General features: G+C 38.6%; 3 protein-coding genes across 4 annotated transcripts; 1 reads left to right on the top strand and 2 right to left on the bottom strand.

The window, feature by feature from the left end:
• Positions 1-5: 5 nt before the first annotated feature.
• Positions 6-2,562, top strand: LOC133839102 (pachytene checkpoint protein 2 homolog). Its single transcript, XM_062270441.1, has 3 exons — positions 6-202; positions 266-626; positions 685-2,562. Exons 1-3 carry the CDS (start codon positions 144-146, stop codon positions 1,525-1,527), a joined length of 1,263 nt encoding a protein of 420 aa, XP_062126425.1. The 5' UTR covers positions 6-143; the 3' UTR covers positions 1,528-2,562.
• A 4,619-nt stretch (positions 2,563-7,181) lies between these two features.
• On the bottom strand, positions 7,182-9,135 carry LOC133838511 (putative odorant receptor 85d). Its single transcript, XM_062269638.1, has 3 exons — positions 8,045-9,135; positions 7,836-7,991; positions 7,182-7,778 (listed from the first exon to the last, which is right to left on the bottom strand). Exons 1-3 carry the CDS (start codon positions 9,092-9,094, stop codon positions 7,722-7,724), a joined length of 1,263 nt encoding a protein of 420 aa, XP_062125622.1. The 5' UTR covers positions 9,095-9,135; the 3' UTR covers positions 7,182-7,721.
• Positions 9,136-11,497: 2,362 nt separating this feature from the next.
• LOC133837955 (uncharacterized) lies at positions 11,498-14,860 on the bottom strand. Of its 2 annotated transcripts, none has more exons than XM_062268870.1 (5): positions 14,807-14,860; positions 14,439-14,736; positions 12,044-12,435; positions 11,764-11,996; positions 11,498-11,702 (listed from the first exon to the last, which is right to left on the bottom strand). In XM_062268870.1, exons 3-5 carry the CDS (start codon positions 12,256-12,258, stop codon positions 11,656-11,658), a joined length of 495 nt encoding a protein of 164 aa, XP_062124854.1. In that variant the 5' UTR covers positions 12,259-12,435; positions 14,439-14,736; positions 14,807-14,860; the 3' UTR covers positions 11,498-11,655. The 2 variants fall into 2 exon arrangements, with proteins under 2 accessions (XP_062124854.1, XP_062124855.1); XM_062268871.1 differs by having other exon boundaries at positions 12,044-12,419.
• Between the last annotated feature and the right edge of the window lie 12,259 nt (positions 14,861-27,119).

Below are 27,119 nucleotides of genomic sequence, written 5' to 3'. Positions count from 1 at the left end.
AAATGAGCCGGCAATTTCGAGTACTGCGCATCGATACTAATCGTTAATTTGGCGTATATTTTACAACTTCAAGTTTGGTCACACTAGCTCTGTTTTACTTTAAAATATTTTCCTAAACCGCGCGTTTCTTGTTTTGCTGAATAATGTTTTTAAGTTGTAGTAATACAGTGCATGTTGAAGTGCGTTTGCAGCGTAGCGAACAGTGAGTTTAATTACTGATAATAATATAAAAATGAATAAATTAATTTCCATAATTGTAATACAGGCGAATTCAGACGCTTCGAGCGGCGATCGAGCCTCAATTGAGCGCTTACCTGCAATCGGCAAAAATGTTCCGCTGGAATGTGAGTTTCGCACCGGATGCGCAGATTGATCAAGTGGAGAGTATTTTAATGGAGAGAGACAACGGAGAAAATGGAACTATGGAAGATCCCCAAAAGTATAAATTCCTGTATCACTTTTACATGACACAGCGTCCGGAAATGCGTTCAGAGTCGGGTCTGTTCGATGGCGGCGGCGATGAAGATGTCGATAGTGTGCTAGCTGCCAATCATGTCTTGCTGCCTGCCAAGGAATACGTAGGCCTATGGGATACCTTAATCTACGAGCAGGGACTCAAGGAGAAGGTATGGTGATTGCTTTTATACAGAAACATTTATAATATCTTGATATTCATTGTTGTAGTTGCTTAAATTCGCTTTGTCCGCCTTGAGTTTCTCGCAGCACAGCGTGGACATCAATGTGATTGCCTGTAATCGTCTCCTATTGCTTCACGGTCCACCCGGTACTGGCAAGACAAGTCTGTGCAAAGCTCTTGCCCAGAAATTGGCCATTCGCACTCAGAGTAGTTTTCCCTACACGCATCTGGTGGAGATCAATAGTCATAGTTTATTCTCTAAATGGTTCTCGGAGAGCGGCAAATTGGTGGCACGTATTTTTGGAAAGATTGGTGAACTTGTGGCCGACAAAAATAATTTGGTTTGTGTTCTAATCGATGAGGTGGAATCATTAGCATATGCCCGGAGCGCTATGAGTAGCAATGAGCCGCGAGATGCGATGCGTGTGGTTAATGCCATGCTGACGCAATTGGATGAGATCAAATTATCGCCCAATGTGCTCATATTAGCGACATCGAATCTGGCACATAGCATTGATTTGGCCTTCTTGGATCGCGCGGATATACGTCAATTCATTGGCTTGCCCGCCATGCCAGCGATTCGCTCGATTTACAAGTCAATGCTAGTTGAATTGATGGCCAAGCATATTGTGGAAATGGAGGATCTGGATGCGAGTGCAGCGGATGCCGAGGGATTGCTAACGAAGCTGGCAGAGCGCAGCACAGGACTAAGTGGGCGCACCCTGCGAAAATTGCCGCTCTTGGCACATGCTCAGCACACGAGTCGGGACTTATTTGCGCTGCATCAGAAGATTAGTTTAGCGGATTTTTTGGATGCTATGCTTTTGGCACTGGAACAGCACTTGACTGACAGACATCACTTAATGAAACACTCGCTGCAACAAGCCTAAAAAAAAAACTAAACTTCAAACTTGCTTCAAATTCAGACTTTTGTAATCTTCCATTTTGCGCTGCTATAAAGAAAAACAAAAACACAAAACTAAAGACGACTCCTAGAGTGTCAATTCTACTGCTTCCTTTTGCTGTGATTTTTCCTTTCATTTATCCTGTTTTTGATGTGAAAACAAGCGTAAAATCTTGTTATTTGCTGCCCACCCATACATATCACATTTATACACACTGGACACACATACATTCAAAAGACACACAATACATTTCTAGTTGCTATCGCTGCTTTCCCAATCATCTCCTCCCTCTTTATCACTGGCGTCGTGTCCATATGCTGGGGATAATAAAATTACACACGTAAGTTGACATTTTGTTGATATTTATTTAAATTATAATGCTGTGTGATTTTCACCACATTCATTCACTTCTCGTCCTCGGTCTGATCAAATGCTTTGCCTGCAGATTCCCGGTTTGGACCCCAGTGATTGTTTAGCTCCAAGCTTGCCAGCGACTTGCGATACATAAGCATATTTGCGTCATATTGCCGCTGGGCTGCGGCACGTTGTCCAATTTCGTCCGATATCGGTGGAACGTATTTGTTGCCGTTGCTTGTTGATGGCTTATCCTCAAAGTTGATGTCATCCAGAATTTGACGCACCTTCTGCTGCTCTTCTGCTGATATTTCGAAACTGCTTTGCATTGATTTCATGAACTGTAATTCCCCTTCATAATCTGTTCCGCCGCCCAGGCGTATGTCAGCTTCTTCGCGAGGTTTTACAATTCTACTCAGTTCTCTTACATCATTAGACATAGTGTCAACACGATGACTGAGATGCCACAGCACTTTCTCCAATTTCTCTAAACGTTCTTCAAACTGCTTGTTGTACATTTTTTGCGAGGTCAGCGAATCGATGACTGCATTGCGGACAATATTCTCTAGATCTTCCTTTTTCACATATTTCGTGCTCATTTCGATGTTTCTATTCCGCGAAGGTAAATGTTCAAGTATTTGGTTTAATTCACGTTTAACTTCAGAATGCCGTAAAATCTTGCTCAATTGGTGGCGTATCATGTCTTTGAGCGGTATATATTCGGTTGCACCTTCTTTGTAATCCGCTAAGCTTGCTGGTTCCAGCACATTTGAGTTGTCTTCATTATTTAAATCTTCATTTAAGTTGCTCATGGCTGAGTATATTTAAAATATAAAATTTTATTTTACAATAAATTTTGAATAAAAAAAATGTGTTAAAAGAGTTTCACTATGTTTTGTAATGATGGAAATAAAAATCTTAGTGTTAATTACATGAAATGAATCCGAAGTCTACTATGATTAGAAAAGAATTTTAATACAGAAGAGCAGAGTTTAAAGTTGAAATACGGAACATTGAATAGAGGGTATTCTCTTGTGTTTTTATTGATTCAATGCTGTGCACACACAATAAAACTTATTCTGCTAAGATCTGCATAGAGGCATTGCTGATATTTAGCCAGGGAAATTTTGAATAAAAATTGCTTTTTGCTTCATTTTGTTGTTGATTTGAACACGTTGTTTATTGTGTATGTGTTGTCCGACGAATTATTATTTATTTGATAGTTTACAACCGTGTACATTCTATTTATGTAACATAGTATTTTATTGCTCGTGCTGTGCATAACATAGCAGCAAGTAAGGCTGGACAACAGTGCGTATGAGCAGTCTGCGAACTGTGAGCGAATCCCTTGCATAAATTGCAAAATAAATGCAGCCGTTCAGGCCGAGGCAAAATAGGTTGAAAATTGAACCACTATTGATGCTTATGTTCAATAAATTTGTGTGTGCGAATGCATATGTGTGTGTGTGTGTGTGTGTGTGAGGGCTGCAATAGTGTTGGACGATTGCATTTTAGCAATATGCAACTGCAAACTCGCATTGTTATTCTCGTTACAAATTGTTGTTACTGCCGAAGCCTTTTAAGTGTGTGTCGGTGTGTGTGATAGATACAAACAGAAAGAGTAAGAGAGAGAGAGAGAGAGAGGGAGAGAGAGAATGGAGCTACTTGCAATTCAGTAATGCAATTGTTTCATATTTATTGTTTCGAATTGTAATGCTACCAATCGAGTGCATTCTCGAAATTTAGTTGTTCTCTCAGTTTGTTTGTATTCAAAGATCTTTGCTGCAAAACAAAATTTATAAATGTTTGTTATTTCCTATCATCATAAGTATTTACAAAAATATAAATGAAAATGTAAATACAAGGTAATAAACAAAGTTGAATAAAAATAGGTATTTTAATAACAATCTTCTGATTATAATTACATATATCTCATGCTTAATAATAATGCAGTAAATTGTAAGCATTTTATTTTTATTGCTGCCTACTTTAATGTTTATATTAAACTGTAAAAAAGATACGTTTAACTGAGTTTTGTTGCTCGGCTCCGCGCAGCAATACTTTTGCTGCAATTTTCATTTAATTTGAATTCCTGTGGTGGCAACAGTGGACTCGGTTTATTTTGCGGAATTTCTTGCGAACAAGCCTCAAATTGTTTAGTTTCAGTTTCAGTTTCAGTTTTATATACAATGCATATTATAAGCCAGTATACATATATTTAGAGTTGATGTTTAAAAACTTTAACCATCAAAATAGACAACAGAAAAAAACTAAAACCATGACAAATAGTTGAAAGTTTTTCATTCATCTTAATCAAGCGTTCGATTAAACAATTTATTGTTTCTTTGAGTAATGATACAAGTATAAAAAAAAATCGATGCAACGGCCAAAATAATTGTAACTAAGGTTATGTATAACGACATTCTGTTCGACTCAGATTCGATTGAAAAGTTTTGGCTCTGAAGCATATCGCTAAATTAAAAACATTCGGAGAATTATTAAAATGAATTCCGATGTGTTACATTAAAGGCGTTTGTTTTTTAAATGTATTTAATAATGTTATTATAGAAAGCTTTTTTTAAAATGCTATTTTATAACTTTTATAAAGACATGACTCTAAAAAATTGTTATACTAACTCGTTAGTTTAATTTTATTAGCTTTAAAAATAAACAAAAGTGCACACAACTTGACAAGAGTTTAGAAAGCTGAAGCCATGAAATTCTTTATTTGATTAAAATACAGTTAAAGCCTTTGTAATTGCGCATTTGCCCAAAGACTGTGTGACAATTTAAGCAGATTTAATCTTGTCAAACTAAAATATACACAACACATATGTGCTTTATGTGTATGCAAGTGTGTGTGTGTCAGTGTTTGTGTGTGTGTTATTTATGCTAAGAACGTGACTGGAAATATGAAATGCAGCAAATGTGTTTACTCAAATGAAGTAAGTGCGAATTGACAAATGCAGTCCTTAGGGGGGAGTCTGTTGTGTAAAGAAATGGGTGGTGAGATGACTGGTGGGAGTGGAAGTGGGAGTAGTGAAAGGGGTAGCTAGCTTAGGGGCATGTGAGCGGAAGTCTTAGCAGTGGGTCACCCGAGCTTAAGGCATATGAAAAATGCTCAAAAATTGGCATTCGCTCTAATCCTTTGCAAGTCAAATACATACACACATATATGCGACTGTATGTGTGTTTGTGATGTGTGTGTATTGTACATAGTCGTATGTCAAATTCAATGCGAATGTGACAAAGTGACGTGCAGCAACTGCGGCGCCAAGAACTCGACAATGGATGCTCTCGGTCCCCCCTGCCTCAATTTCCCATTTCCACGGCGAGGCTTTTCCACGCCCGACAACGTTCACAACGCGCTGCTGACCTTATAAGAATGTACGATTTTTCTTCATTTGATGAAATGAAATACAATTTCTCAACGAGAGCAAAAACTTGCTTGCAATTGCAATTTTGCTGCTTCCTCTTCCTCTCCGTCTCCGTCTCCGTCTTCTTCTTGCGCGTTTGCGCTTGCCATGGATATTGACATTTTTATAAGTCAATATATATCCTGGAATTGCAACAGGACTCTCATACAAGAAGCCACTGAATTGCCACTGCTTTTGCCATCCGCAATCCAAGCGAAAATAAAAACTTTTCCCAATATATATTTAAACTTTCTTTCCATTATTTTGCTTGCTACTATTTGTTTGGTTTTCTGTTTCGAAATTAATTTATTCGCACAATACGTCCTCCGACATAAATCTGACTCACTGCGATATAAAAAGTTTGCCTTTTCTTAAATGAAAAGCTGATTGATGGCGCGCTTCGTTCGCTGCTTGCTGCAGGATCGCAAAAGGATCTTCAATGCTTGTAACAATCTAATTTTAATGCAGATCTCAGCTATTAAAGTTCAGTTTAAAGTTGACAAGAGCGTGCAAAATTGGGCCAAACTGTTGATGGGTTTTCCATGCTGCCGAGGGCTTAAGACTAAAGGCCAAGACAGAGCTGCACCTGGACAAGCGCCGCTGCTGCCCCTCGGTCGCTGCCATTTGTCGCCTGCAATTACTTTGATTAATGGCGGTTTGGCATCCCATGGAAATGCGCCAGTGGCTGCGATGCAAGTGCAAGGGTTATGCGGTGGAGGGGGCCATTCAGTTGGTCAGGTGGAGTAGTAGACTGTGGAGGAAGTTTTTCCAACTTTTGCAAATGAAAACTGCAAACGCAAATGAAATTAGTCGAAACTATTTTGCCATACGCCATGGTGCACATTTTCTGGATTCAACAGAATTGCCAACGGAAAGTTACAGGGGGAAGGCAAGGAACATTTCATTGGGAGTCAAGTTCGTGACGCGCGTATTTCTAATTAGATTAGGGCAGCGCCTACCAGACACGCCCACTTGTCGGACTTGGCTGCGATGGCCGTGTCCATCTGATTGCCATTTGGTTACGCGAATGTGCTCCGCTTTCTTGTTGTACGTTCTGTTATTTTTTTTTTTTTTTGTTGCCTTCTAATTTTAATTGAAAAAATTCTTCAATTTTGCCATCTATCTGACTGCCAGACGTAGAAATGTAATTAGCCACGTTCTCTCTTACTCTCCACTCTGTATGTGTGTGTGTGTGTGTTGTGACAACTTTTCAATTTTACAGTCATAAAAATGCAATTTACCAGCCAATTTTGCAATTAATTTTAAGTCTTGCATAAGCGCTGGCTGGCGTCGCGCCTAAATGCCAATCGCTATTTTTTCTCATTTGCGTGCGAATATGTGTGTGTGTGTGTTGAGAGAACTTTAATTAAAATGGCGGCATGACATTGGCTTAATGAACAACTGTGCAAATGATGCGCTCGCTTCTGCTGCTGTTGTTGTTGTTGTTGTTCAAGGTGCCAGCTCTCAGAGTTCTTCTTTTACAAGCATTTCTCTTTCGTTTTGCGCTTTGCTGCTAATTTTAGAGCAGCGTCAAAGATTTGTCTTGCATTTCACGCGCATTTTGTGCAAACGAAATGGCGATAATTAATCATAGCCTTTTGTGGTAACACGGTCAGCACCACAGTTCCATCCAGCATTCCCTTATTACGCCCTCTCTTCCTCGTCTGTTCTGACCAAACAGCGTTTGCTGTAAGCGCGCCAAAGCAAAATCAGCGCGAATTTTCTCTACTCATTATGACCAGCGGTCGCAGCTTATATCCTTTCAGTTCTGACCATGGGGTATATTGTTCCTAAAATTAGTCATGTAAGACATTGATGTCATTGTAAATAAAGTACCTTGGACGATAAAACAATATTATGTGACTTTAAAATCTTTATTTTTAGACTACAACAATATTAAAAAGAAATCTAGGGTATTTTTTACGTTGGCATGCTTGGCGTGTGCTGTATTTCTCTTGTATTTTTTAAGCGATACTCTTTGTGTTGTACCACAAGCAGCGCCAGTTGGTTGTTTAATTTAATTAGAAGCCACAACTGTTGTGGATTTGGCGTAAATGATTGTTGTGGCATGATTTGGCCAATTCAGTAATCATTTCCCCAATCATTTTGTCAGTTTCACTTGCACTTGCTGCCAGTCACATTACTAACTAAACGGACAGCTAAAGCTTTGCGCATTTTGTAAAATAAAAATATAGAGCTAAACTCATATTATGCCGTTTAAAACTATGCAATTTTGTATATTGTTGATCACCGTCATATCACTTAGCATTTTGTCAATTTGAGTTCTACTTGCAAAAGCTAATTGCTAAGCACATTAACGTACGCTTAACACTAAAAAAAGCTAAGAGCTAAGCTTGGACTATGAAGTATGACTGAAAGCTTAAAGCTACGTCACTATGCTGATTCTTTTTACTTAGCATACATAGTGCGTAACAAGGCAAAAAACTTGTATGAAAGTTGCAAAAGCTGCAAAGAAAAAGACGTTTAAAATAGTAAAAACAGTATACATAACATATAACTTACATCCGTGACAGTTATTAGTGAAACATTCAAAAATATGCTGGCTTTGAGATAGCTTGGACGTTGAGCACGCTTGATTATAAGAATCAACATTTGACGATAGCGCAATTCACCATCAAACCAGTCATGATTGTATACAGCTTGACCGATTTGTTGGCTCTGTAAGTACGCAGTATTAGTTGTAAAGAACACACTTCTATATATCGACTTACTGCGTTAATCAGACGCTGTGCGTAGCTGCCAATCATGAATACCTGCACCATGGCGCAGAAGAGAAAAAACGCCAGCATCACCAGCGTATCGATGTTGCCGCCAATCGTAATTTGAAAGATCATAAAACAAATGATAAACGATGAGCTGGCAAAGTTGCAAAACAATGAGATGCCAAAGATTTGATTGACATCCTCGCAAAGTATAAGCAAACGTTGATGATAGACGATGTTCTTTTGCAGAAAGGTCAGATCTTTTTCTGGCGACTGCTGCCCAGCCACATGCTGTTCGATCTGTGTGGCCAGGCGTTTAAAATGCATGACTAGCAGTGTGACCAGAGCACACATAAACATATCCGCTGCTAGTTGACCTGAGACACACGTTTGTCCAGCCAAATTCTGTGAAAAATACATGACGTAATAACTCCAATTGGTGCTCCAATCCCAGGGTGTCCAGCAGTAATAGGGTAGCATGCGATTAAAGGTGCGTATGCCAAGCCAAAAATCGTAGACCAAATAGTAGAAGACCCAATACAAGTTGTAGATCCAAATGAGCACCAGATACATCGAGAAATAAAAGATGCTAACTTTTCGATAATCGCGCAGATATTTATCCATTAAGTATTCGCCCTGTTCTCCCACTTTCGTTGGATGTAGTCGCTGTAGTTGAGCGACAACTCGTGTCAACTGAGATCGCTGAGACCAAATGTCACGTATTTTGATTACACCAATCACCACATAGCCAATGAAACAGAGATTCATTGTGGCCTCCAAGAAATTGTTGGCGCTCGCAAATGCTAATCCCACATAGATCAGTTCCGAGATGAGCACCAAATTCAGATTTAGCACTTGGCAAATGAAAATCCAGCTCAACAGGCGACTCGTCCACTTGCGCACCTCTGGCGTGTGTCTATTGTTCCATTCCTCTGTGTCGTACGCTACCATGCCGATGGATAAGTAAAAGATGTTGACGAATTGGAAAAACTTTTTCAACTTTATGGTTTTATCACTGGTCGCCATTGTTTCCGTGTATCTCCCTAATTTTCTGACCATTCTCGTAGAGTGCTCTGCATTGTTGTGTGCAGCTTGAAGAGCTTTTATAGCGACCAGCGACGATTTGATAATTGACAGTTATGAAGCCACAGCCACGCCCAATTGATTAGGCTCGCCTACGAATCTCTCAATTAGCATTGGTCCTGTGAACAGTAACAGTTGCTTGCTGTTTGGCTGAGTGGGCGTGTCTAATTGCGCCTAAGTCGAAATAAATTAGCCCCAGGAAATCGATGACATCCTCAATTAGTTAAGTGCTCGACGATTAATCGACTGAATCTACTCGAATTTGGGAAAACGATAGATGACATTGCGAGGCAGTGATTTCAAAATGATTTTTACGATTGTTAAATATACAAATAAAAAAAATTAATCATGTAACAAAAATATTAGTTGGATTTTGCTTTAAGGCAGTTGGCTTTTTTTTTATTAGGTCAGTTCTCGTTTCTTTTATTGTAGTTGAGGCATCCTGTGACCTTGTTGAGCCTTTTGCTTCCACTATTTGTGTTGCTTCCAAGTTTAATTTCATAGCAAGAGAAACTTAGAACAACACAGCATTGTGCTGTCAGTTATCTGAGTATCTTCTGTTTGTGCAGTTGCCATGTGACAGCATTATATTTGACTTGCCTGGCTTCCTATAGCGAATGGGTTTGCTTTGCAACTACTGCTGCTCCTGCTCCTGCATCTCCTTCCCATTGCGTGAGACAAAGCAAAAGCTAAGGCCGAAGTCAAAGCCAATGCTATAGAGCTAAAGCCGTAGCCAAAGCCAATGATTGTTACTGCCTTCTGGGCTGTTGTCATCCGAGCCTTATATGTAGCTGACTCAGATTGCTGCAAATAAAAGTCACTTGCACTGTCACCTCTTACATATACCCTGTAAATATGCGACAGAGTCAACGAGGAGCTCTCGGATTACATTCGAAATTTCTAATCTCAATTTTAAGTTTACTTGAAAAAAAGTTACATCTAAATGTTTTATTTCATATGCTTAAAATCCAAATTGTTTTATGAAAGAATTTAATTTATAGTTCTGCACTTTTCCTAATCCAATTTAATGTAAGCTTTTTAAAGAGTATTTATTAATCAATTACTCACAATTTACAAAATCCTACTTGGTAGTTTCTTTGTTTTTCTATTTTACTTATTTTCCAATTAAAGCACAATACTTCAACGTACTTTCATAAGAGTTAACAGTCTGATGTTGTAAATCTATCCTACTATGATAAGTGAATTTGACCTGATTTTAATGAGTTTGCTCATTTAATATTATTATATGCATTTGTTTGTGTGTGAGCAGAGTGTGAAACACATTTGTTAGAGCATCGTTAATGAAGTGCATTTGTGTATTTATATTACCATATTGTCATTTAAGATTTATTTTCATATGCAATTACAATTTTAAATTCTGTTCTCCATTTGCCATGAGCCTGCTTTACGAGTGTATTTGTCTGTGTATTTACATATGTATGCATGTGCGATTGAAAGTACATATTATATAGCGAGATTGTTTTATACAAAATCTGGATTAATTTATCAAATTGTTTGCAATATTCAGACTAAATGTTGATTCGGCAACTGTTGTCGCTTTAAAGTCTCAATTGTTATGATGGTTTGCAATAGCGAGGGAAGTTTTCAGAAATATATGTATAATATATAAATATATTCGTATTCGAATATAAAAAGTCTGTCCGTTTGGTCGTTTATCTCAGGTATAGAGCTACAATATTTCGTCGGCATTTGTTATTATTACGCAGAACAATGGTTTATTTTGTAGTCTGTGGTATTTTTTTGTATGCAATAGTACATTTACATATGTATTTACATGTGTATTTATTTGGTATATTTTAAGAATAATACCGTTTTTTATTTGTTAAAAGTGGGTAGCGGCTATCTATCAGTCCACTCGAGCATAGCTTTATTACTTGTTTGTTTTAAAGTTGCCATTTTCAATGGACTATTAAATATTGTTTATTTAACCCTCGCGTTTTTATTTATATTATAAAACTAACATGTGTTTTGACCTTTCAAATAAAGCTAAACTGTCGCTTCCGATGGCTTTATTTATAAAAAAAAACTAGAAAAAAAATAAACTTAGAAAAGAGCGTGACTGCATGATATCCTCTGGAATCTCTTTGATTAGGGGTCTGCTTCTAAATGTTCAATCTAAATGAAAAATCGAAATAATCTCAGCTTCTTTTCAGAGCTAAATTGATTTACTGTTGAAATACCTTTTTTTGTGTTTTATAGCAAAGAGTATATTAAATAATAAATTTCATTTAAATAAAAGGATTTGCGTATGAAAAGAAAAACGAAATTAATTTGTATAGACAAGTTAAACTTGTCAATTTGTGCATTTGTTTTTGTTTCAAATGAAATTAAATAAACTCGTACAATAATTTGCATAAAAGAGAATGTGATGAATAGCCGAGAAGTGTTAAGCAGTAAAAAAAGCTTAATATAATTCATTAATGTTGAGTTATGTGAAATAGAAATCAGACAGGAAAATTAATATTATTGATTTATGGGTAATTTTTTTTAAATATATGGTATGCAGCACATTGCAATTACGACTCTAGGTTATGACATTGACTCTTCTCGACAACTTTAAGACCTGTATAAAATATATCGAATTAAAGATAATTTTTTGTTATAATTATGGTTTATAAGCTTACGAGGGAGTTGAGCATTGTAGCGTACACAGCTGGCAACCGCCAAGTAGCACGGATTCAAGAACTCGTAGCACTTTTTAAAGTCAGTGCCGAAGGTGGCGTGTGTGAACTTTGGGCATTTGATAATATGGCAGTTGCGTTTGGGGTTAGCAGATTGGAAAACAGGTCGCCGATTACTTGGAACACCAAGTGGATAGCCATCAACAGGCTCCAAATCAACTACAGAGCTTAGGGATCTTTTATTTGTTTTTGGTAGTAGATTCCTAATTGCATTTAAACTTACGAACTTGGTTGATTCTTAACATCGATGTTGTCTGGTATTGAGGTAAACTTCTCAGTAACATGAATTGGGGGAATTTGAAGCGCATCTGGTTCGTACAATTCTAAATTTTCGACTACTTTTTCTTCAGATCGTGTCAAATATAATGGACGCGTTGGAGTAAACGCTAAAGTACGAATCAGAAAGTTCTGCAGTATATAAAAACTGACAGTCGTCATATCCGAAAAATAAGTGAACACTTCAAGGTTTCATATACAACTGATTTCAATGGTTTCGAGCGTTGCGATACAAGATCTTAATAATTTTATAGTTCCAGGTGTTGAAGAGATTTGATGTCGTTACACTTGATTTAATAGCCATTAAATGTTGCCAGATGACTCTAATTGTCAAAAGAACTGTGAAATAATGACTACAGCTACTTGTGTAATTTGTGTACAATTTAGTTATAAAGAGGTTATAAAAAGACTTCTGTTTAAAAACTGGACTGTAAATCTGATAGCGCTTGGTATTTATACTATATTAACACGTTCTTGTGTCATGACTACCTGGATGACTTCATGAGTTATTGATGGCGATTCGCAAGATAACTATTTTTAGATAGCAGCGAAAATAATTTGAACAATCTTTATTAAGTAAAGTTTATTTAGAATACAGGCAATATATAGAATTAAAGCTAGCTATCTTTTTCGTAGATTTCTTTAATGTCTTCGGCTAACAAATGGTATTTTGTTAAATTGCTAAATAAATATAGTGCAACAAATAGAAATGTGTACTTTATTTGGCATTGTTAAATTTATCCTAAGACTTTTTGCAGTTTCCTCTTTCGGCAAATGCAAACAAAGCAATTACCTATAAACCTTCATTTGTTTTTCTTATTTTTGTTGGCCGGAAAACCACAGAAACACACACACACACACACACATACACAATTGCAAATGTATGTGTTCTGTTTCATATTATCAAAAACAAACTTATGACATGGCATAGGGGAAGGGGAAGATGTCGGAAGGGGATGGTTTTTTGGGTGAGGGAAATATGCTTGCTTTGGCTGCTGGCAATTTTGAATGTGTGCCAAATGTTGTTTCTTGTTTTTGTTGTTGTTGTCGGTGCTCTTGGTATTGTATTTGTTGTGGGCTTTGCTGTAATTGTTACACCAAACAGTGAAATGTGCAATGATAACGCCGCACTGTCTATGTTTCTGTCCATGTGTGTGTTATGTGTGTGTTGGCCCACATTTTCCATGTGTGTGAGTGTGTGTGCATTCGTATTCGTTCGTATCTCAGCAAACATTGTCTGGCATTGGGCCATTTCAGTTGTTGGCTCACTCTCTTAAAGTCTTCCCCCTCCTCTCTTTGTGATTGCTCTCAATTAACTAAAGTTACTTTAAATATTAACTGCGAAAAAGCGGAAAAACCTGTTGCATACTGCGCGGCGCTGACAAGTCAGTTCAGTTTGCTTCGGTTCACTTGTTTGTTGCGCTTAATTACAATTGATTACACATTTTCGTTGCGTGCCAAAATAACTTTTATATCTCACACACACACACACACACACACACGCACACATCGAGCCATCTATAATTGCCGCTTTCATTTTGCATAAGAGGCAGCAGCAACACCTGCATAAAGTCTGTTTTAACAATTTAAACACGAACACGAACCCCATTTGCCAGTTTCTCACAAACACGGCCAACTTTTTTCCCAGTCAGCGCGAAAAAGAGCACAAGAGCTGAAAGTTTCATATTCGCAGTTTATTGGCATTTTACGTGGTCTATAGAAGTACAGGTAGGGAGTATATTATTAAGAAATACCCTTTTTATTTATTTCTTTATCCATTTAAATACAAAATATTATAATAAGAACTTTAAATAATCCCAGAGAAATTATAAATTTCAAATAAAGAATTATATTTTATTTAAATAGAATAACTTATTTGTTAGGTTCAATTTAAGGTGTTGAGAAGTAAGAGAGACTTGTTTATTTTATCTATTTTTATTAGTTTTGTATTTATAAAAAATATATTTACAAATTATTTAAAATCTCTTGTTGAAATATGTAATATATGTATATTATATAAAATGTTTTTTTATATTAATGTTTTTATTAAAACATACTAACGTATTACTACAAGTTTTTCGGGCATACAAAGTAATAAATATTTACTAAAGTAATAAATATTTTGACTCAAATTAACATCAATCTGTTAAGAAAACTCTAATAACATTTGATTACTAAAACATCCTTAGTGAGTTTGACAATTTACAGGGTATAGAAGTGACTGCACCCAATTTTAAATGCATTTTTCTGGTATTTTACTAATTTCGTTAATATTCGCAATATGTTTGCGTGCCACTCGCTGGGTGGCGCAGCAAGGTTTGCTTTTGATTTGTTCAACTTACTGCGTGTGGCGCTTAACTCTTTTCCGAATCGCACATTTCTCCTTTTGGTTATCAGACAAAAAGCCAAAATCGGAATGGCTTTTCAGCAGTTTCATTGATGCACATTGTCGGCCAGTGAACTGAGAACTCGAAGTATATAATTCGTTGTTGTTTGGTTGCTTTCAATTGCTTGGTTGGAGGTTCTGCCTTTTCTTATCGAAGGATTTGGGTAGCTGTTAATCTACAGCACAAGCAGCTAACTTCTTCTATGCTTCGCACTTTTAAGCATGCGTGGCAATCTAGACTGACAGCAGACGCCCTGAGGGGAACCAGGATATTAAAAAACGTGAATGCTGCGAGTGAGAAAGTGGATGTTTAGTATAGTTAACTGTTGCACGATAATGTCAGAAGTATAACAAATATTTTAAAGTTGAAAGCAGCAACAGATACGCTTATTTGATCCCAAGTAAATTTTAAATAATACCAAGAAATATATACTATTTATGAATTCTATCAAAATACAATTTAAATTTTGTGCTCTGCATCAACTTACAAATGTCGAAATAATTTCAAAATGTTCTAATATTCAAATCGTAGTTGTAGTTGAATGCATAATCCAGAAACAGAGCAGAAAATGATTATTTAAATATTAAACAAGTTGAGCAACGGATATACAAAATACAAAATATTTCACAGCTCATTAGCAGAAGAGAAGGCCGTAATGCAGTGCGAGTATCTCAAGGATGTTGTTGGGGACCAACAAAATTTGCATACATTAAAAACCAACAAGCAGCGCATAGCAAGTATTTGTATTCGAGTATTTGTGTGTGTGTGAGTGTGTTGGAATTTTGTTATTATTACGATTCGTATTCGTATTATGCCGTCACACAAAATAAATAAATAAAGTGCACACAAGGCAAATCCTGCGGCATTCAGTGCCCAAACAAATGCAATTGATAGAAATTTGTATTCAGCTGTTCAAATAAGGACTTTATAAACTGAACAAGTCGTTAGAGAAGTTCGATGCACTGCAAAAATAACTTGTTACTAGTTGCTTTAAAAATCAAATTATTAAAGTCAGCTTAAATTGAATTTTAAATAAAATACTTTACAAAACGAAGCTGAATAGAAATTAAGCCACAAGGTAGAAGAATTTACATGTTTATTTATTTTTATCTCACAAATAATATGAAGTATTGAATCTACGTATATTAAGCACAAGCAATCCATTTTTATTTTTTTTTATTTTGAGTTAATATGTTTTAATTTAAGATTTATTAGGGTATCCTTTTATGTCTTAGATTGGCTAATTTAAAAATAAAAGAAATATTTCGAATCCAATGTTCAAAGAAAAACAAAGAAAGCAGAGCATGACATTTATCGAAGGAACTATTTAATGTACTAATATCTTTGTTTGTTCTTCAAGTTTTTCGCGCAGTGCATTATTTTATGGCTTGCCATTAGAGACAAGCTCCTTAATGTGTGCTGTGAGCGTGTGTGTGTGTGAAATTTATTGAAATTATTAAATGTTTCATTATTATCATTATCACTCTGTGGTGCGCTGCGACTGTGTTTCAATGTAAGCTGTCTATTTGGGTATTAGCTAGATATATAATGCTACACATACATATGCACATATAACACACTCACGTATTATAGCTTACCATATAGTTTTGATATTCTTAGTTACCGATGCATAAAGTCGTACCACAGAGACTTGCATGAACCGCTAGCTTGGCAATTGTCCGGCTAATAGGGTTGTCGCTCTTTGTGAATATTTCATGCGTATTTGCTGTGTACGTTGAGGTCAAAAAGCTAATGAATTGAATACTTTGATGGATGATTTCTAAGGCACAAATGCATTGAAGTTTAGTTCAATGTTGCAGTTATCTTTAAGGGTTTTACAGCACTTAATTAACCTATTTACCATATTGGAAATGGAAATAATTAAGCCAAAACTATTGCCAGCTGTGCTCAGCATTTACTCCCACTATTGAAAGTGGTTCTCTATTTTCTAGCTTTGCCACCTTCCTTGTTGTTGTTCCTTGCATTTGCACATCGTTGTCCTTCGATTTATCGGAGGGTTGTAGAAGTATCTTTATGTCATTGGCATTAGTATTAGTGTCACACTGGCACACCTGCACAAATGTCGATAAGCTTGTCTCAGCCCCAAGGATGTGGTCCCCGCCCCTCTCCGCCGCACCACAAAGTGTGTTCACTGTGTGCCGATAAGGATATGCATTTCAACTCAATTGAATGCATTTGTCATAATTGGTGGCACTGTGTGTACCTCAGTCTGACCCCAACTCTGACTCTCACTCTGACTGTCCTGCTTATCAGCAACTGCAATTGTAACCCAACCAACACACAAGCACACTAATCGTTACCTCTGTGTGTGTGTGCTTGCGAGCACATTAAAGTTACATCTATACCCCAGCACACAAAACCCAGTCCACCTCAGTCTACCTCAAACCACCTCAAATGCAGCACACGCTGGTGTTTAGATCTATGTCTCGCCTGCTTTTGTCACGTTCTTGACTTGTACCTCAATTTTGTGCGTTCGCAACGAAAGCTCACGTCATATGCGCCTCACTCACACACACATGCGTCATTGTGTGTGAGAGTGTGTGCATTTGAAGGGTCGCAGCCGCTGTGTTTGTCATTGGCAGACCGCATTTTTAATATGCGCATAAATTGGCTGACATTGATGGATCCTAATAGAGTCGCTGCCGCCGTTATGTCGCGCAATCTTCCCTCTCTCTCACTCCCACACCCACTCTTCTCTCTCTTTCTATCGATTCCTCTCGCTGCTTGGCAGCCACTTGCTGCTGTCTGAGCTGCTGCTGCTGCTGTTGCTGATGTTGCTGTTGCTATTGTTGTTGCAGCTGTAATGTGCAATGAATTTGTAAGCAACTCATGAATAATGAGCACGTGAGCTACAAACGCGACTCACACACAGACACACATACACTTGCAAATATTTATGCATATATTGTATATTGAAGCAGGTGCAATGTGTGTGTGATTATGTCCAAAATGTCAACTATTGTAATGCCATACAGCACAAACGATATTAACAGTATTGTTAAGCTATTAAATCAATCAATGCTGATGCCATAAAATTTAATTAATTTGAAATAGTTTTTTTTAGCTTATTTAAAATATTGAATAAATCGCGAGGCGAATAAGTAGGTTTTTTTTTTTTCAATATTTTGTCCAAGTGCGTCTATGATATTCTATTGACCAAGAAAAATGTCCCTTATTTAAAGTTGCTTGAAGAAAATGTTTGAAAACACAACTTATGTTATGTTTTTAAAATATTTTGAATAATTAAAAAATTATTTAAACTAAATTAATAAATAAAAAAAAGAATAAATCGCGGAGCCTGCGATTTTTTTTTTATTAAGTGAAGAATCTGTACAGCAAATTTAAAGTACCTTAACATCACAGGAGTATCAAATATATAAAAATAAACCAAACCTCAACACAAATATGAGGATTACTATTTTATTTACATATGTATTTATTTTTTCGTACGTTTACAAAAGAATTACAAAAAACATTGCCTACTTCTCGGCATCTTTTAAAACATTTGCGCTTCTCATAAAAGTATGCAACAAATTTTGGTTATGAGCTGATTTCATACAGAACTTGATATTTCCACATAAGACTAGTCATAAATCTTATATTAACAAAAGCATTAAAGTAAATCTGTATTTAATAAGAATTTCGTAAAATGTTCAAGTTTGATCCGCAGGCGGATCGCAGGCGGATCACAGGCGGATCGCACGCGTATCGCAGGCGGATCGCACGCGGATCACACGCGGATCACACGCGGATCGCAAGCGGATCGCACGCGGATCGCAAGCGGATCGCACGCGGATCGCAAGCGGTTCGCACGCGGATCGCAAGCGGTTCGCACGCGGATCGCAAGCGTTTCGCACGCGGATCACACGCGGATCACAAGCGGATCGCAAGCGGATCGCAAGCGGATCGCACGCGGTTCGCACGCGGATCGCAAGCGGATCGCAAGCGGATCGCAAGCGGATCGCACGCGGATCGCAAGCGGTTCGCACGCGGATCGCAAGCGGTTCGCACGCGGATCACACGCGGATCGCAAGCGGTTCGCACGCGGATCGCAGGCGGATCCCACACGGATCGCACGCGGATCGCAGGCGGATTATTATTATTATTATTATTTCTCGCCCCGCGATTATTAGTTATTTAATAATACTTCAATTATTATATTCAAATATTTTAAATCCACCTTCGATCCGCCTGCGATCGCGAGTGAATCGCGCGCGAAACGCGGGCGGATCGCAGGCGAGTAAATCGCGGGGCGAAAAAATGTTTGAAAACACAACTTATGTTATATTTTTAAAATATTTGAATATTATAATTGAAGTATTATTAAATAACTAATAATCGCGAGCGAATCGCGGGTATAAAAATAAACCAAACCTCAACAAAAATATTAGGATTACTATTTTATTTACATATGTATTTATTTTTTCGTACGTTTACAAAACAATTACAAAAAACATTGCCTACTTCTCGGCATCTTTTAAAACATTTGCGCTTCTCATAAAAGTATGAAACAAATTTTGGTTATGAGCTGATTTCATACAGAACTTGATATTTCCACACAAGACTAGTCATAAATCTTATATTAACAAAAGCATTAAAGTAAATCTGTATTTAATAAGAATTTCGTAAAATTTTCAAGTTTGATCCGCAGCCGGATCACAGGCGGATCGCAGGCGGATCGCAGGCGGATCGCAGGCGGATCGCACGCGGATCACACGCGGATCACACGCGGATCGCAAGCGGATCGCGAGCGGATCGCAAGCGGATCGCGAGCGGATTGCAAGTTCGCACGCGGATCGCAAGCGGATCACGCGGATCGCAGGCGGATCGCAAGCGGTTCGCACACGGATCGCACGCGGATCGCAAGCGGATCGCACGCGGATCGCAAGCGGATCGCACGCGGATCGCAAGCGAATCGCACGCGGATCGCAAGCGAATCGCACGCGGATCGCAAGCGGATCGCACGCGGATCGCAAGCGGTTCGCACGCGGATCACACGCGGATCACACGCGGATCGCAGGCGGACCGCACGCGGATCGCAAGCGGACCGCACGCGGATCGCAAGCGGATCGCACGCGGATCGCAAGCGGATCGCACGCGGATCGCAAGCGGTTCGCACAAGCGGTTCAAATTTTTCCGATTTTTTCATGCCTCCACTGTCGCAAATTTTTACGATTTTTCACGCGGATCGCAAGCGGATCGCACGCGGATCGCAAGCGGTTCGCACGCGGATCCACGCGGATCACACGCGGATCGCAGGCGGATCGCAGGCGGACCGCACGCGGATCGCGCGGACCGCACGCGGATCGCAAGCGGATCGCACGCGGATCGCAAGCGGATCGCAAAATTTTCCGATTTTTCATGCCTCCACTGTCGCAAATTTTTCCGATTTTTCATGCCTCCACTGTCGCAAAATTTTCCGATTTTTCATGCCTCCACTGTCGCAAATTTTCCGATTTTTCATGCCTCCACTGTCGCAAATTTTACGATTTTTCATGCCTCCACTGTCGCAAAATTTTACGATTTTTCATGCCTCCACTGTCGCAAAATTTTCCGATTTTTCATGCCTCCACTGTCGCAAAATTTTACGATTTTTCATGCCTCCACTGTCGCAAAATTTTACGATTTTTCATGCCTCCACTGTCGCAAAATTTTCCGATTTTTCATGCCTCCACTGTCGCAAAATTTTCCGATTTTCTCATGCCTCCACTGTCGCAAAATTTTCCGATTTTTTCATGCCTCCACTGTCGCAAAATTTTACGATTTTTCATGCCTCCACTGTCGCAAATTTTCCGATTTTTCATGCCTCCACTGTCGCAAATTTTCCGATTTTTCATGCCTCCACTGTCGCAAATTTTACGATTTTTCATGCCTCCACTGTCGCAAAATTTTACGATTTTTCATGCCTCCACTGTCGCAAAATTTTCCGATTTTTCATGCCTCCACTGTCGCAAAATTTTCCGATTTTTCATGCCTCCACTGTCGCAAAATTTTACGATTTTTCATGCCTCCACTGTCGCAAAATTTTACGATTTTTCATGCCTCCACTGTCGCAAATTTTCCGATTTTTCATGCCTCCACTGTCGCAAAATTTTACGATTTTTCATGCCTCCACTGTCGCAAAATTTTCCGATTTTTCATGCCTCCACTGTCGCAAATTTTACGATTTTTCATGCCTCCACTGTCGCAAAATTTTACGATTTTTCATGCCTCCACTGTCGCAAAATTTTACGATTTTTCATGCCTCCACTGTCGCAAAATTTTACGATTTTTCATGCCTCCACTGTCGCAAATTTTTCCGATTTTTCATGCCTCCACTGTCGCAAATTTTACGATTTTTCATGCCTCCACTGTCGCAAATTTTCCGATTTTTCATGCCTCCACTGTCGCAAATTTTTTCCGATTTTTCATGCCTCCACTGTCGCAAATTTTCCGATTTTTCATGCCTCCACTGTCGCAAAATTTTACGATTTTTCATGCCTCCACTGTCGCAAAATTTTCCGATTTTTTCATGCCTCCACTGTCGCAAATTTTACGAATGCCTTTTACGATTTTTCATGCCTCCACTGTCGCAAAATTTTACGATTTTTTCATGCCTCCACTGTCGCAAAATTTTACGATTTTTTATGCCTCCACTGTCGCAAAATTTTCCGATTTTTTCATGCCTCCACTGTCGCAAATTTTCGATTTTTCATGCCTCCACTGTCGCAAATTTTCCGATTTTTCATGCCTCCACTGTCGCAAAATTTTCCGATTTTTTCATGCCTCCACTGTCGCAAATTTTCCGATTTTTCATGCCTCCACTGTCGCAAATTTTACGATTTTTCATGCCTCCACTGTCGCAAATTTTTACGATTTTTCATGCCTCCACTGTCGCAAAATTTTCCGATTTTTTCATGCCTCCACTGTCGCAAAATTTTACGATTTTTTCATGCCTCCACTGTCGCAAATTTTACGATTTTTCATGCCTCCACTGTCGCAAAATTTTACGATTTTTCATGCCTCCACTGTCGCAAAATTTTACGATTTTTCATGCCTCCACTGTCGCAAAATTTTACGATTTTTTCATGCCTCCACTGTCGCAAATTTTACGATTTTTTCATGCCTCCACTGTCGCAAATTTTACGATTTTTTCATGCCTCCACTGTCGCAAAATTTTCCGATTTTTCATGCCTCCACTGTCGCAAAATTTTACGATTTTTCATGCCTCCACTGTCGCAAAATTTTACGATTTTTCATGCCTCCACTGTCGCGCAAATTTTACGATTTTTCATGCCTCCACTGTCGCAAAATTTTACGATTTTTTCATGCCTCCACTGTCGCAAATTTTCCGATTTTTCATGCCTCCACTGTCGCAAAATTTTCCGATTTTTCATGCCTCCACTGTCGCAAAATTTTACGATTTTTCATGCCTCCACTGTCGCAAATTTTACGATTTTTCATGCCTCCACTGTCGCAAAATTTTACGATTTTTTCATGCCTCCACTGTCGCAAAAATTTTACGATTTTTCATGCCTCCACTGTCGCAAATTTTACGATTTTTCATGCCTCCACTGTCGCAAATTTTCCGATTTTTCATGCCTCCACTGTCGCAAAATTTTCCGATTTTTCATGCCTCCACTGTCGCAAAATTTTCCGATTTTTCATGCCTCCACTGTCGCAAATTTTACGATTTTTCATGCCTCCACTGTCGCAAAATTTTCCGATTTTTCATGCCTCCACTGTCGCAAAATTTTACGATTTTTCATGCCTCCACTGTCGCAAAATTTTACGATTTTTCATGCCTCCACTGTCGCAAATTTTTCCGATTTTTCATGCCTCCACTGTCGCAAATTTTCCGATTTTTCATGCCTCCACTGTCGCAAAATTTTACGATTTTTCATGCCTCCACTGTCGCAAATTTTACGATTTTTCATGCCTCCACTGTCGCAAATTTTACGATTTTTCATGCCTCCACTGTCGCAAAATTTTCCGATTTTTCATGCCTCCACTGTCGCAAAATTTTACGATTTTTCATGCCTCCACTGTCGCAAATTTTCCGATTTTTTCATGCCTCCACTGTCGCAAATTTTACGATTTTTCATGCCTCCACTGTCGCAAAATTTTACGATTTTTCATGCCTCCACTGTCGCAAATTTTCCGATTTTTCATGCCTCCACTGTCGCAAATTTTACGATTTTTCATGCCTCCACTGTCGCAAAATTTTCCGATTTTTCATGCCTCCACTGTCGCAAATTTTACGATTTTTCATGCCTCCACTGTCGCAAATTTTCCGATTTTTTCATGCCTCCACTGTCGCAAATTTTACGATTTTTCATGCCTCCACTGTCGCAAAATTTTCCGATTTTTCATGCCTCCACTGTCGCAAATTTTACGATTTTTCATGCCTCCACTGTCGCAAATTTTCCGATTTTTTCATGCCTCCACTGTCGCAAAATTTTACGATTTTTCATGCCTCCACTGTCGCAAATTTTACGATTTTTCATGCCTCCACTGTCGCAAAATTTTCCGATTTTTCATGCCTCCACTGTCGCAAATTTTACGATTTTTCATGCCTCCACTGTCGCAAAATTTTCCGATTTTTTCATGCCTCCACTGTCGCAAATTTTACGATTTTTCATGCCTCCACTGTCGCAAAATTTTCCGATTTTTCATGCCTCCACTGTCGCAAATTTTCCGATTTTTCATGCCTCCACTGTCGCAAAATTTTACGATTTTTCATGCCTCCACTGTCGCAAAATTTTACGATTTTTCATGCCTCCACTGTCGCAAAATTTTCCGATTTTTCATGCCTCCACTGTCGCAAAATTTTACGATTTTTCATGCCTCCACTGTCGCAAAATTTTACGATTTTTCATGCCTCCACTGTCGCAAATTTTACGATTTTTCATGCCTCCACTGTCGCAAATTTTTCCGATTTTTCATGCCTCCACTGTCGCAAAATTTTCCGATTTTTCATGCCTCCACTGTCGCAAATTTTTCCGATTTTTCATGCCTCCACTGTCGCAAATTTTTCCGATTTTTCATGCCTCCACTGTCGCAAAATTTTCCGATTTTTCATGCCTCCACTGTCGCAAAATTTTACGATTTTTCATGCCTCCACTGTCGCAAATTTTACGATTTTTCATGCCTCCACTGTCGCAAAATTTTACGATTTTTCATGCCTCCACTGTCGCAAATTTTCCGATTTTTCATGCCTCCACTGTCGCAAAATTTTCCGATTTTTCATGCCTCCACTGTCGCAAAATTTTCCGATTTTTCATGCCTCCACTGTCGCAAATTTTCCGATTTTTCATGCCTCCACTGTCGCAAATTTTCCGATTTTTCATGCCTCCACTGTCGCAAAATTTTCCGATTTTTCATGCCTCCACTGTCGCAAAAAATTTTTTTCCCGATTTTTCATGCCTCCACTGTCGCAAATTTTCCGATTTTTTCATGCCTCCACTGTCGCAAATTTTTACGATTTTTTTCATGCCTCCACTGTCGCAAAATTTTCCGATTTTTCATGCCTCCACTGTCGCAAAATTTTCCGATTTTTCATGCCTCCACTGTCGCAAAATTTTACGATTTTTTCATGCCTCCACTGTCGCAAATTTTACGATTTTTCATGCCTCCACTGTCGCAAAATTTTCCGATTTTTCATGCCTCCACTGTCGCAAATTTTACGATTTTTCATGCCTCCACTGTCGCAAATTTTACGATTTTTCATGCCTCCACTGTCGCAAAATTTTCCGATTTTTTCATGCCTCCACTGTCGCAAATTTTCCGATTTTTCATGCCTCCACTGTCGCAAATTTTACGATTTTTCATGCCTCCACTGTCGCAAATTTTACGATTTTTCATGCCTCCACTGTCGCAAAATTTTCCGATTTTTTCATGCCTCCACTGTCGCAAAATTTTCCGATTTTTCATGCCTCCACTGTCGCAAAATTTTACGATTTTTCATGCCTCCACTGTCGCAAATTTTACGATTTTTTCATGCCTCCACTGTCGCAAATTTTACGATTTTTCATGCCTCCACTGTCGCAAAATTTTCCGATTTTTCATGCCTCCACTGTCGCAAAATTTTCCGATTTTTCATGCCTCCACTGTCGCAAAATTTTCCGATTTTTCATGCCTCCACTGTCGCAAAATTTTCCGATTTTTCATGCCTCCACTGTCGCAAAATTTTACGATTTTTCATGCCTCCACTGTCGCAAAATTTTCCGATTTTTCATGCCTCCACTGTCGCAAAATTTTCCGATTTTTCATGCCTCCACTGTCGCAAATTTTACGATTTTTCATGCCTCCACTGTCGCAAATTTTACGATTTTTCATGCCTCCACTGTCGCAAATTTTACGATTTTTCATGCCTCCGCTGTCGCAAAATTTTCCGACTTTTTCATGCCTCCACTGTCGCAAATTTTTACGATTTTTCATGCCTCCACTGTCGCAAATTTTCCGATTTTTCATGCCTCCACTGTCGCAAAAATTTTTCGACTGTCGCAAATTTTTTTTCATGCCTCCACTGTCGCAAAATTTTACGATTTTTCATGCCTCCACTGTCGCAAATTTTCCGATTTTTCATGCCTCCACTGTCGCAAAATTTTCCGATTTTTCATGCCTCCACTGTCGCAAATTTTCCGATTTTTTCATGCCTCCACTGTCGCAAATTTTCCGATTTTTCATGCCTCCACTGTCGCAAAATTTTCCGATTTTTCATGCCTCCACTGTCGCAAATTTTACGATTTTTCATGCCTCCACTGTCGCAAATTTTACGATTTTTCATGCCTCCACTGTCGCAAAATTTTCCGATTTTTCATGCCTCCACTGTCGCAAAATTTTACGATTTTTCATGCCTCCACTGTCGCAAATTTTACGATTTTTCATGCCTCCACTGTCGCAAAATTTTACGATTTTTCATGCCTCCACTGTCGCAAAATTTTCCGATTTTTCATGCCTCCACTGTCGCAAAATTTTACGATTTTTCATGCCTCCACTGTCGCAAAATTTTCCGATTTTTCATGCCTCCACTGTCGCAAAATTTTACGATTTTTCATGCCTCCACTGTCGCAAAATTTTACGATTTTTTCATGCCTCCACTGTCGCAAATTTTCCGATTTTTCATGCCTCCACTGTCGCAAAATTTTCCGATTTTTCATGCCTCCACTGTCGAAAATTTTACGATTTTTTCATGCCTCCACTGTCGCAAAATTTTCCGATTTTTTCATGCCTCCACTGTCGCAAATTTTCCGATTTTTCATGCCTCCACTGTCGCAAAATTTTCCGATTTTTCATGCCTCCACTGTCGCAAATTTTACGATTTTTCATGCCTCCACTGTCGCAAAATTTTCCGATTTTTCATGCCTCCACTGTCGCAAAATTTTCCGATTTTTCATGCCTCCACTGTCGCAAAATTTTACGATTTTTCATGCCTCCACTGTCGCAAATTTTACGATTTTTCATGCCTCCACTGTCGCAAATTTTACGATTTTTCATGCCTCCACTGTCGCAAAATTTTCCGATTTTTCATGCCTCCACTGTCGCAAAATTTTCCGATTTTTCATGCCTCCACTGTCGCAAATTTTACGATTTTTCATGCCTCCACTGTCGCAAATTTTCCGATTTTTTCATGCCTCCACTGTCGCAAAATTTTACGATTTTTCATGCCTCCACTGTCGCAAAATTTTACGATTTTTCATGCCTCCACTGTCGCAAAATTTTACGATTTTTCATGCCTCCACTGTCGCAAATTTTCCGATTTTTCATGCCTCCACTGTCGCAAAATTTTACGATTTTTCATGCCTCCACTGTCGCAAATTTTACGATTTTTCATGCCTCCACTGTCGCAAATTTTCCGATTTTTCATGCCTCCACTGTCGCAAAATTTTCCGATTTTTCATGCCTCCACTGTCGCAAAATTTTACGATTTTTCATGCCTCCACTGTCGCAAATTTTCCGATTTTTTCATGCCTCCACTGTCGCAAAATTTTACGATTTTTCATGCCTCCACTGTCGCAAAATTTTCCGATTTTTCATGCCTCCACTGTCGCAAATTTTACGATTTTTCATGCCTCCACTGTCGCAAAATTTTACGATTTTTTCATGCCTCCACTGTCGCAAATTTTACGATTTTTCATGCCTCCACTGTCGCAAAATTTTACGATTTTTCATGCCTCCACTGTCGCAAAATTTTCCGATTTTTTCATGCCTCCACTGTCGCAAAATTTTACGATTTTTCATGCCTCCACTGTCGCAAAATTTTCCGATTTTTTCATGCCTCCACTGTCGCAAAATTTTACGATTTTTCATGCCTCCACTGTCGCAAAATTTTACGATTTTTTCATGCCTCCACTGTCGCAAAATTTTCCGATTTTTCATGCCTCCACTGTCGCAAAATTTTACGATTTTTCATGCCTCCACTGTCGCAAAATTTTACGATTTTTCATGCCTCCACTGTCGCAAAATTTTCCGATTTTTCATGCCTCCACTGTCGCAAAATTTTACGATTTTTTCATGCCTCCACTGTCGCAAAATTTTACGATTTTTCATGCCTCCACTGTCGCAAATTTTACGATTTTTCATGCCTCCACTGTCGCAAAATTTTCCGATTTTTCATGCCTCCACTGTCGCAAA

Source organism: Drosophila sulfurigaster, chromosome 2R (assembly GCF_023558435.1).
Source record: "Drosophila sulfurigaster albostrigata strain 15112-1811.04 chromosome 2R, ASM2355843v2, whole genome shotgun sequence".
Classification (NCBI taxonomy): domain Eukaryota; kingdom Metazoa; phylum Arthropoda; class Insecta; order Diptera; family Drosophilidae; genus Drosophila; species Drosophila sulfurigaster.
This window is presented reverse-complemented; position numbering and strand designations above follow the sequence as displayed.

Excerpts from the sequence above, each read along its gene's own strand:
- LOC133839102 (XM_062270441.1), top strand. The coding sequence starts at position 144 with ATGTTTTTAAGTTGTAGTAATACAGTGCATGTTGAAGTGCGTTTGCAG. Across the intron at positions 203-265 it reads CGTTTGCAGCGTAGCGAACA|GCGAATTCAGACGCTTCGAG; the intron begins GTGAGTTTAATT and ends ATTGTAATACAG. Across the intron at positions 627-684 it reads AGCAGGGACTCAAGGAGAAG|TTGCTTAAATTCGCTTTGTC; the intron begins GTATGGTGATTG and ends TCATTGTTGTAG.
- LOC133838511 (XM_062269638.1), bottom strand. The coding sequence starts at position 9,094 with ATGGTCAGAAAATTAGGGAGATACACGGAAACAATGGCGACCAGTGAT. Across the intron at positions 7,992-8,044 it reads CACAGCGTCTGATTAACGCA|AGCCAACAAATCGGTCAAGC; the intron begins GTAAGTCGATAT and ends GCGTACTTACAG. Across the intron at positions 7,779-7,835 it reads CACTAATAACTGTCACGGAT|CTTTTGCAACTTTCATACAA; the intron begins GTAAGTTATATG and ends TTTTCTTTGCAG.
- LOC133837955 (XM_062268870.1), bottom strand. The coding sequence starts at position 12,258 with ATGACGACTGTCAGTTTTTATATACTGCAGAACTTTCTGATTCGTACT. Across the intron at positions 11,997-12,043 it reads GTTAAGAATCAACCAAGTTC|ATCCCTAAGCTCTGTAGTTG; the intron begins GTAAGTTTAAAT and ends AACAAATAAAAG. Across the intron at positions 11,703-11,763 it reads CTACAATGCTCAACTCCCTC|GTCTTAAAGTTGTCGAGAAG; the intron begins GTAAGCTTATAA and ends TATTTTATACAG.